Below are 10287 nucleotides of genomic sequence, written 5' to 3'. Positions count from 1 at the left end.
GATTCGGTGACGATGAGCACCGAATACGTCCGATTATGGCCGACGTTCGACGGCGTTATGGGACCTGTTGCATCCAACTATGAATTGTTAGGAGAATAAATGAAGAAATTTCACTAGGTGGCACAGTAATTTATCTCTCGCCTGTACTTTACGTCGAGATTGTAAGACAGCACAGTAATTTTTATCGGAATCACACCATAAAAATTAACAAATTTTTCTCTCCGAGCAGAGTTGATGTCGACATATGTATCATTAAGTCTCAGATTGTGAATATCAAAGATAAGGAACCACCACAAATTTCATAAAAATAATTTTGACGTGTCGTATGTAATTAATGAATGGTAAAATGATTTTCAAAACATTCAACCCAAACTCATTAAAAACTCGCAAACTCTCACACAATATTAAAGGAATGATTATTAAAATAAATGAAGGGTTCCCCTCTCAGTTTGATTGAACAAAAAAATCATCAGCTGGTGAGTTCTCCGATTTATTTTATTGATAACGAAAAGTCGTTGTTTCCAATTTTACTCAAACTCTTCACAATCCTGTTATCACTTCAAATACTTGAAATTAATAAACTTCTCCTTTTTGTTCATTCCTGCGCAATAGATGCTCCTTAAAAACTTGACGAACTTGTGAATTTACAGGTGTCTGCAGGACTCACTCGAACATAGCATTCCCTTCTTCCTGGGTTCGACCAATCGGAGGACAGGTCATGTGACACCTTCCCCGATCATCTCGGAAACACCAAATATTATATTGTACATCAAGAACGAAAAGCCATGTTTTCCGTCCCAGACGCACATGCTATACTCCAACATCATCATCATCATCATCCACAAATATTTTATAGATTAACTCCCATAACAAAATATACTGTGTCAATTTCTAATATATATATTTGCCATGAATATTTACATATTCACTCCCAAGATATGCCATCTAATATTATTTTTCACCCACTATTTTAAGCAAGAGAGCTCTGCAAAACCGCCGTTGCTGAGTAAGATTTCGACAATATCTGTAATTTTGAAAAAAAAACACCATCATTTATACGATACCTCCAGCCTCGGAAGATTTGGAAATTATGGGATAGTGGTACGGGTGGAATACAACTGAATATACGATGAAACTGATACTCAATGGCATCACTTTCAACACAGAATAACAAAAACAATAACAACAATAATCTCTCGAAACTCTGATGCATCTTTTGTTGGCTTGTCCGACATATGCCATCACGAGCTATATCCACCGACATAATGCGGCTTTGAGAGTACTGTGTTACCACCCATGGCCGTCATATAGGATAGACAGAACGCCGATGCTGCCTCACGCTCCAGGGCATATCGAGTCCGTCGTCGTGAATCAGAGGAGTAAAATGTACTGGAACTTCTCATTTGCGACTATCAGGTCCATCATTGCAACGAATCGTGATATCGTACTTTTTGACTTTGAAGACAAAATCATTTATTTCATTGAGTGCTCGGCTCCGGCCGAAAGCAACATATCCAGTGGCGTAACTACCTGAGAACTACGCAGGCAGTTTCCCGGGGCCCTCAAGCTCAGGGGGCCCTCGAATCCTTACCAGAAATCTCGATCGAACCGAACTTTTGGAAATTTTTCCCATTTTCAAAATAAATATGACAAGTTGCAACCCCACTTTAATCATGACAACTCAGTTGAGAAAAATTTAAAAGTTTGTCTAGGGAATTCCCTAAATTTTTTCTGTAAGTTGGCAGGTTTGTCAAATTGGCACACCTGCTAACCAATTTTGAACAAGTGGCTTAAATCTCGGCTTCTCTTGTTTGAGCTACGTCAACGGGGCCGGGGGTTCAGGCCCAAGCTAGTGGTCGTAATTATTGGGTCTCTCGGAGGATTGCGAGTCATTTGTACCGGCACTTGAGGCCATCCCGACCTTAGGCGAAATGCCTTGATATCGGCTGGCAACATGAAAAAGGGTGTCACTCTTGGGCCCCGGAAGAGGTGTAATGGCGGGTAAAACTACCCTTGCACACGGGGGATGACGACCCCGCGGACCCTGAGTTGAACTGGGGAGCTTCTGACACGCTCGAATGAAGGAACACTTGAGGATCGTTCCGTGATCTCATTAATGAGTAATAAATAAGGATAATAACAAGAGAGAGAGAGAAACAGTTGTCGCTTCAATCCCGCCAGGAATCGAACCGGAGTCTCCCAGCGTCGCGTCGGGCGCTCTTACCGACTGAGCTACCAGATACTGACATTAGAGATTGATACGGATCGCAGAGGAGGGTAAGGGTCAGATTAATCGTGTATAGTTGAGATAATTATAAACCTTACACTTTTCAATGTGACCAGTGACATTTCAAAAAATCCAGCAGCTCTGAGGGAAAATGGCCGCCCAGCCATGCCTAAAAATGTTACCAGATTGTTTTTAAATTCGGAATCTTGCAGATACCATTCAGAGTCGTATACGGCTGCTCTGGTACGTTCACTTTCCGTCATTACGGTCTGGCCCCCTAAGCAGTACAGACCGATTTCCATCAATGCGCTGGTAAAGGTCAGCATAAGAATTATTAAATCACTTGCATCCCGAAAATTCACTGTCTGAGTCTGAAAGAATTATTGTCTATCAACAAATTATGTATCAACATTCTAATGGAAGAATTTTTGAGTTATTCCTTTTTTCAATTAAAAAAAGTGCACTAATGATGAGAAAGAATTGGTGAATTCTTGGATTGTCCATATATTTTTGACGGATATAGTTAATCTCCGACGACCAATAGGTCTTTTGGAAGCAATAGTAGTCTTCAGTTAAGATAAAATTTCCAGATTTTTGAAAAACTTTTAGAGAATCGCGACGAAAATTCGTATTCTCATCGTTAATATGCCCAGTGCCAGAAGTACGTGGACTCGGTGCAGCTGCGATTCATTACTCACCATAAAGACGTGAACTCCCATCATTGTTAATAGACTTACACTTGAAATTATCTGTGGTAAAAGCACTGCTCCATACACTTTATTCAATATACGCATTAACCTGCAATACATTGTTCATTAATGCATCTGCATCAATCTACAAAATTATTGAACATAATCCCCCTGTTCACATCTCCAGTGAACATTCAGGAGTAAACAGCTCTGAAGCGTATTAAAGGTACACAACAAAAAGCACTTTTAATCCGGTGTATTATTATACATATTTCATCAATCGAAAGGGTTACTATACTATTACTAGTGTGTGGAGGATTTTCAGTAATGCCACGACGCGCCATAATTTTAATAATTTAATAGACTTACATTCTTTGTTGTTTGTTTACTCCTTATCCGCTAATTTTACATTTAGCATCTTCCGAATAATTTTACTTTGCCAATTTCTAACTGTTCTATTACTAATTAGTACGAACTATATCACCGAATTCACCCGTCCCTCAAAGAAACTTAAGAGTTGTTGAGTCGTGGCATTTAATTATACATATATTGAATCTTTATTATTTTTTGTTTGTATTAGAGCTGTAAAAATAATTACCGTGTAATTCCCTATCATTTGTTCTATACGATATATTTTTCCCGACTCACTTCCCCGAAGATATTGATTTTCTCCTTCGCATCTGTCCTCGTAAAAAAATTTCCAAAATATTAATAATTGCCAATCCTATGCAATCACGAAATCCCCAGTCCCCACAGTCCGACGCCAGCATCCTAGGGGACCTTGACCCGGCGCGAACTTTATGAGTCCCAATATTTCCGTCTTTTTCACTCCAGGAAATTCCCCAATTTCACAGTGACCAGCCAGTTACATCGTTTCACTCCAGATTTCATTAGCACAGAAAAACTACTACTTTGTCATTTTTAGTTAATTATAATTTACCACTCAAACATTCCATACAGTACACTGAATTATCGTGGATACTGTACAATCCATTATTCATTAAATATATTCGTTATTTAGTTGAGACGTTTCGTGTTTTGAGTTTTAATTTAGTTAATTCTCCTAAATGTCCGGACACATCATATCATACCACGGCGCTCGGCATTATTTTCAATATTATAAGAGTAATGAGGTCATTGTGGAATGGAAATATTCAAAACAATACCAGGGGCGTACGACGTAACGAGGGGTTAGGATCCCTATGGGCATCAGGAGATAAAACTCAGTGGCGCCGTCTTGCGGTCGTTTTTAAAACCTTGAGAACACATTGAAGATCAATAATCTAATCTATCCGCAGAAACCAGGCAATCGAGTGGACTTGAATTCAGTATAAAACAGACTTCAATTAAACTAAAGTCTATAATCAAATGAAGTATAAAATATGCTTCATTAAAGTATGTTTGGAGGATTAAACTGGACTCAATACCCTCAATCGATAAGGAGAAAATCTTACCCAAACATTTTTTGATAATGTTGAATACAAATACGGAGTTCCTCATTTGTATTGACATGTCGTTTATGAATAGTTCCATCGGAACCCTCGAAATTATTCGGCGGTGCATCGGCGGTTCCATAATCCTGAACCTGATTTGCACATCTTTTAAGACGGAAATTAAGAATTTGGAATTGTGTTTTCATCTGGAGCATGAGACTCAGAAACATGCAGTCATTTGTTATTACCGACCACGCAGACAGTACTACTGTCACATAATCTAGTGACAACACAGTAAAAAAATTCAACTTTGTCAGGTAGTGTCCGAATATTGTGAAGCTAAAAAGGTAAAACAGAATGATCATAACAGCTGGACAAGTACAAAAAGGGAAATAAAAGCGGAAGACAAAAAAAATTGGTGTATGCCAAAAGTAGTCGATAGTCTTGACAAATGTATTTTTAGGTTCGTGGAATTATAGGACTCGCCCAAAGCCCAAAAACCCTTTCTCGCTATCAATCGTATCGAAATCTTCTTTTGGGAGCTTTGACCTGACCTGATATTCTTCAAATTCTACCGAATAGATTTTGAATTATCGGTCATTCCAGGAGCTCAATTTAGACCAAGTTTCACTTGCCAATATCAGCTATTTCTACCTAATTGATAGCTGCTCGACGGATCGATTATTTTCATCCACATTACGGCGGTATAAGAACGGCAGATCAAAAATGGCGAGCCACAACCATATCAACGTGGATTTTTTCATAATTTTCATTGTTTGCGTCACAACTTTCTCCCTGTAAACAGCTGTCAATGGGTATTATTTGTCCATATTCTTCCTCAATTTGATGGATAAAGTTACCAACTTCTGCTGAGCAGACCATAGATCTCTCCCAAGTAAAGACAGTAGCAACGAATGCAATATCTGAATGATGCCACAGTACATTCATATGTTTCAGTACGCCAACTACAAATACTGATATTATAACCAACATTAACGTCTGTTGAACGAAGGATTGTTGCAAATGCCAAATTGCCATGATAAATCCATCCACTCTCATCAACGGTATGAAAAAGGCGACAATCACTGTGTAGACATGATAGAGCCATTTCTGATGATTCTTATATGGATTCCACAGACCTTGAATAATAAAAAAATTATGCTGAGTATTAATCAGTTCCTCCTTATTGGGGTTTACATTTTCAACTGTTTATGGAAAATTAATTTACAGTTGGATTTAATAGGTCTTTGTACGATTCCTATTTCTTTTGTTCTCGTGTTTCTACTTGAGATTGGAAAACATTTTTGTTGAGTCGTGATATCAAGTCTTTCTTGATTTTTTGAAGTGAAAATTTCTTATGGCGCGTTGGGCACTTTTGTGGGTGAGCATTTTCTCGTGAACTCGCGACAGATGAGATTTTACAGTGATGCCAGATGCGGGACCCACATGTCTCCCACTGCCCCACTCCGCAATAGTAGTTGCGCGAGGGAGTTGCGCATGAAACCCCCACGCGTGGGATTTTTGCCCCCGTCTAGCATCACTGTATACGCATTCTTTGCATGGGCATTCGTTCATGCCCTCGTGACAGACGAGATTGAGAGTTTTTTTTATATTTATTTTACAAATGTATATTAAACGCAAACTTTATTTATTTAAATATTCCATTTGAATGGTGTTGCTGCTATGGTATTGTGTTAAAAAAACAAATCTAAAGTGTTAATACAAAAGTCGGAAAATCGCTAAAAATTATGGGAAAACTGGAAAAGTAGGAAAACCCGAAAAATCGAAACTATCCGGAATCTAGTCGAGAATTTCACTAGGGACTTGAATCGACGGTCGGAAAATCGTTAAAAATTATGAGAAAGCCGGAAAAGTAGGAAAACCCGAAAAATCAAAAATATACTCAATTTAGTAAAGAATTTCACTAGGGACGTGAATCGACGATCGGAAAAGTGCCCAATCCGCCATAAGTTCAAGTTTTCACTTCTGCCTGCACTCCCAGAGTGCAACGAGTTTTTTTCTTATTAGAGCTATGGAAATTATTACTGGATAATTCCTCAACATCTGGTCCTCAATTTTCCCCACTTATTTCCTATAATTTGTGCTCAACGCCATATTGTTTCTTTTTGCATTTATACACGTAAAATCATCTTCCATAGGCTAAAATTGCTAATCCTATATGACTACATCCCTAATCCCCATGACCATCACCAGTGTCCCAGGAGACCTTGACCCTGCCTGAACTTTATGAGTCCCAATATTCCTATCCTATTTATAAAAGCAGCAGCACATAAATGAAGTTCGTCCGAGTCGAAATCGCGTAAGGTCTTTCCCATTGGCCGATTAAATGAATGAAGTTTCGTGTTACTCGAAAAGGCGAAAACGTTCGTGTTCCTAAAAGCATCCATTGTGAATCAAGTTACCTCTCTCATCATATTTATACCAACGACTTTCACATTCGTTCTTTTACGGTGTCATCGCCCTTCATCAGACTATGAAAGCACAAGCACATAAATTAAATTAAATTCACCACAGAAGTCATCGACTAACTTCATGTGTAAGACTTTCTCCTAATTGGTTAATGTGTTTGAGGCGGGAAAGCAAAATAGGGCGCGCGAAGCGCGCATTCGGTCTCGTTACACTATTATATTCCTAACACTTCGTTACTCCGGGGATTCCCAGTTTTACAGTACCGAACCAATCGCAGCGTTTCTTGGTAGACTTGGTAAGATATAAATGCTGCGACTTGCTGATTTTTCGTCAGCTACAACAAATTGGCAATTGGGAAATTGTTTCGTCAGGTACTGACCCATTTCCGAATCGATCCGAATCCGAATCCGAGATCCGAATCGATTGAAGCCGTTATATTCTTCATTAATTCTTGACCAAGTTATCGGATCAGTAAGCGATCGACTGTCAAGTCTAGCTTGATCTGAGCTTGATCAACACCTGAACCAACTTTCCACTCGGATATTCGTGGTCATGCGCAATCGTCAAAAATTACTTTTTTCATTATCACTCCCAGAAAATGGGAATAAAAACGATTTATGACTGAAATTAAATGATTTGTCTTCGGCCAACGATCAAAGCTGAGCCTGAACTTTGCGAGCCTCCCAATAATCTCAAGACTCACGCAGAGTCCAGGTCGACTCTGAAGGCAAAAAATTGCTTCAGATTATCTCCACAGGATCGAAAGTAATTTAGACATCTTCTTCCTATCAGAACTGAACATTTCTTCCTGACACTGATCAAATATATCAATAAATGATCATTGGATCGTCCAATTGGTTTCGCCTGAACTTCCACTTCCCAACATCGCAGATTTTTTTAGATCTTCGATCTCCCCTTTTTCGATCTGTAATAAAATTATTAAAGCACTTGCCAACAGATGTCAGACACTTGACATTGAATGCAACATAATCCGTATCGATGAGCAGTGGTTTGTCAAAGGTATTATCGAAAACTTTTCTTTGCGACATCGACCTTAGCTCGAGGAACCTCTAGACGTAAATGATGGCCCTTCCTCTTCGACACCCTGGGCTCTATTGATCCCTCACGAGAAAAAAATATCTCGATGGAATATATTTTCGTGATGGGTATCTTTAATGCACTGCAGGTCTGCTACTAATAATGCAATAATAATGAGGCACGAACGAAGCTATCACGCAGTTGGCAACATTGTTGGATCCCCTTGTTATCAATCATTGCAGATACCTCATTATATGATTATTTATTAATGATCTTCGTAACAAGAATTTCAGAACTGGAAAAATATAGAATTCAATACTTTATTTATTTATCGTGGGATGTGAATCGATAAGCGGCTGTCTAGAGACAAGGCAGAAGGGCTTTCTAGTTGAGGTACAGTGCGAGTAACATGCGGTGGATTGGATGGAGTATAAATTATTGGAAGAAACGTTTTCACGTTTTAATTGATGATTTTTACTGTGGGTTGGGTAGGGACTAGTGTTGGCTCGTTGATATGAAAATGAGTTGAGTAAATTTTTCTAATATTAGGGGAAGATTAGGAAATAGTGCAGAATATTAGAGAATATTAGGGGAATATTAGAAAATATTAAGGGAATATTAGAAAATATTAGGAGAAGATTAGAAAATATTGCGAAAAATTAGAAAATATTAGTGGAATGTTAGAAAATATTAGGGGAAGATTAGAAAATTTTAGGGGAATATTAGAAAATATTAGGGGATCATTAGAAAATATTTCCGAAATAATAGAAAACTAGGATTAAGTGCATAATCTCCAGTTCAAAATCACAGATTATAAAAAATTATGAGTTTTATAATTGAATAGAACAAGACATATAATTTGTGTCATTAATTACGATTGGAAACAATTTTAGGGCATTTATTTAATTAATCTTCAATGTAAGTAATTACTTTTTCTATGACCACAATACACTGCAATAATTATATTTACTTTGTCGAAATATAAAATTATGTGGATTTTTTAATCGAATTGTCATTACTACCTGTGATTCTGTTATTTTTATTTCCCTGGCCCAACAAAAATTTACCAAAATACGTCGGCACCAAAAGCTAACGTCCCAAAATATTCGGTGTAAAAAGACATGTGATTAAGGTCCAGGGTGTTGTTTCCCTTTGTTGATCTAGTTAGTTCCTCTAAGGAATCGGTACAGACCGAATGTGTCTTCCAACCACAATTATTTGAGTTACGTAATAAAGTAGAGAAATAGTTTCAATTATTTCCACAATTGTTATTTCTAATAACCTATTTCCAATAATATTTCCACAAATTTCTCAATTTTCCAGCGAAGATATTCGGAAATTTTCCTGAGAAAGCCGACGCCACGAAAAATTTCCAAATTTATTCCAAGAAAATTAGGACATTTTTCGACAGTTGAAAAAAATATTCAGGGCATCTAACGGATACTCAATCATCGTGCACTTTCGCGAAAGATCGAACGACTATCGAATGTGTCGAGTATACTCAACGATGAAATGTTCGACGACAGTCCAGATTGATGATTCCTATGCAAATCATATTGCGGATTGACACGCTCGATTCTAGGGTGAATGAACATTGGGGCGAGTGGAATATTCGTGCGGTTGGGGTTAATCTTTCCATTTTCACAATTGCCGAAGCATTAGATAATCATCGCATGGTATTGTCGTTTCCATTGACGATAGCCCATTTCGATCAACTGTGGAATTGAACGTTGCACGTGGTATAATCGGATGTTCAGGTGCTTTCCCTCGGGATCGCTAACAAATATATTGATAATATTTGTATCACATTAAAGGAAATTTTATCTTATTATCGAGTTTGATTTATCTTCGTTTATGCTACCGAATGGAAGTCTTGACCAAATTTAGATTCTCTAATTTCAATCGGAAGTTATCTGGAATGTTATGAGAGGCGAGAAAACGAGGTTTTTTAGCGCGTCCTATTTGAATTTCCCGCCTCGAACACATTGACCAAACAGGAAAGAGTCTTACGCGTGAAGTTAGCCAATGGCTTATGTGGCTTAATTAATTTATGTGCTTATGGTTTCATTAATAGGATGTCTATGTGCATGTGTTGAAAAATTGATAATTTTGAAGATTAACTTTTTGAAAATTGTAAGAAAAATACGGTTAAATTTGCAGCTAAAAATCTGAATTTTCAAGTTCTAATGGCTGTTGTTAACCTTTACTTTGGTGCATCGTTTCATCTCGATCGGTACAGTAGTTCCTGAGATATCAGAATTTTTGTAAATTTGTAAATTTTGGGTTTTCTTCAAGATCTCAAAAATTGCTGCAATATTTCAATTTTTTGTTGCCAAATCCGCGTCTCAGTGCACACCACACAAACCTAGGAAAATGTGTACAACCCTTGGTACAAAAATCGCGATATATTGCCATTTTTCCTTTTTTGAAAAATATTTTCAGTATTCTATATTCACTAATTTAATGAAAA

The 10287-nt window shown here is 37.7% G+C and overlaps 1 protein-coding gene across 1 annotated transcript; it reads right to left on the bottom strand.

Moving 5' to 3' along the window:
• Nucleotides 1-483: 483 nt before the first annotated feature.
• Nucleotides 484-7940, bottom strand: LOC135169864 (odorant receptor 94a-like). The gene is made up of 7 exons (XM_064135252.1): nucleotides 7732-7940; nucleotides 5210-5488; nucleotides 5004-5154; nucleotides 4371-4688; nucleotides 2926-3025; nucleotides 2326-2598; nucleotides 484-1024 (listed from the first exon to the last, which is right to left on the bottom strand). Exons 1-7 carry the CDS (start codon nucleotides 7826-7828, stop codon nucleotides 971-973), a joined length of 1272 nt encoding a protein of 423 aa, XP_063991322.1. The 5' UTR covers nucleotides 7829-7940; the 3' UTR covers nucleotides 484-970.
• Between the last annotated feature and the right edge of the window lie 2347 nt (nucleotides 7941-10287).

Source organism: Diachasmimorpha longicaudata, chromosome 15 (assembly GCF_034640455.1).
Source record: "Diachasmimorpha longicaudata isolate KC_UGA_2023 chromosome 15, iyDiaLong2, whole genome shotgun sequence".
In the NCBI taxonomy this organism is placed as follows: domain Eukaryota; kingdom Metazoa; phylum Arthropoda; class Insecta; order Hymenoptera; family Braconidae; genus Diachasmimorpha; species Diachasmimorpha longicaudata.
This window is presented reverse-complemented; position numbering and strand designations above follow the sequence as displayed.

Coding starts and splice junctions, on each gene's coding strand:
- LOC135169864 (XM_064135252.1), bottom strand. CDS start 7,828: ATGTCGCAAAGAAAAGTTTTCGATAATACCTTTGACAAACCACTGCTC. Junction 5,155..5,209: donor GGTCTGCTCAGCAGAAGTTG/GTAACTTTATCC, acceptor ACCCATTGACAG/CTGTTTACAGGGAGAAAGTT. Junction 3,026..4,370: donor CATTATCAAAAAATGTTTGG/GTAAGATTTTCT, acceptor AATGTATTGCAG/GTTAATGCGTATATTGAATA.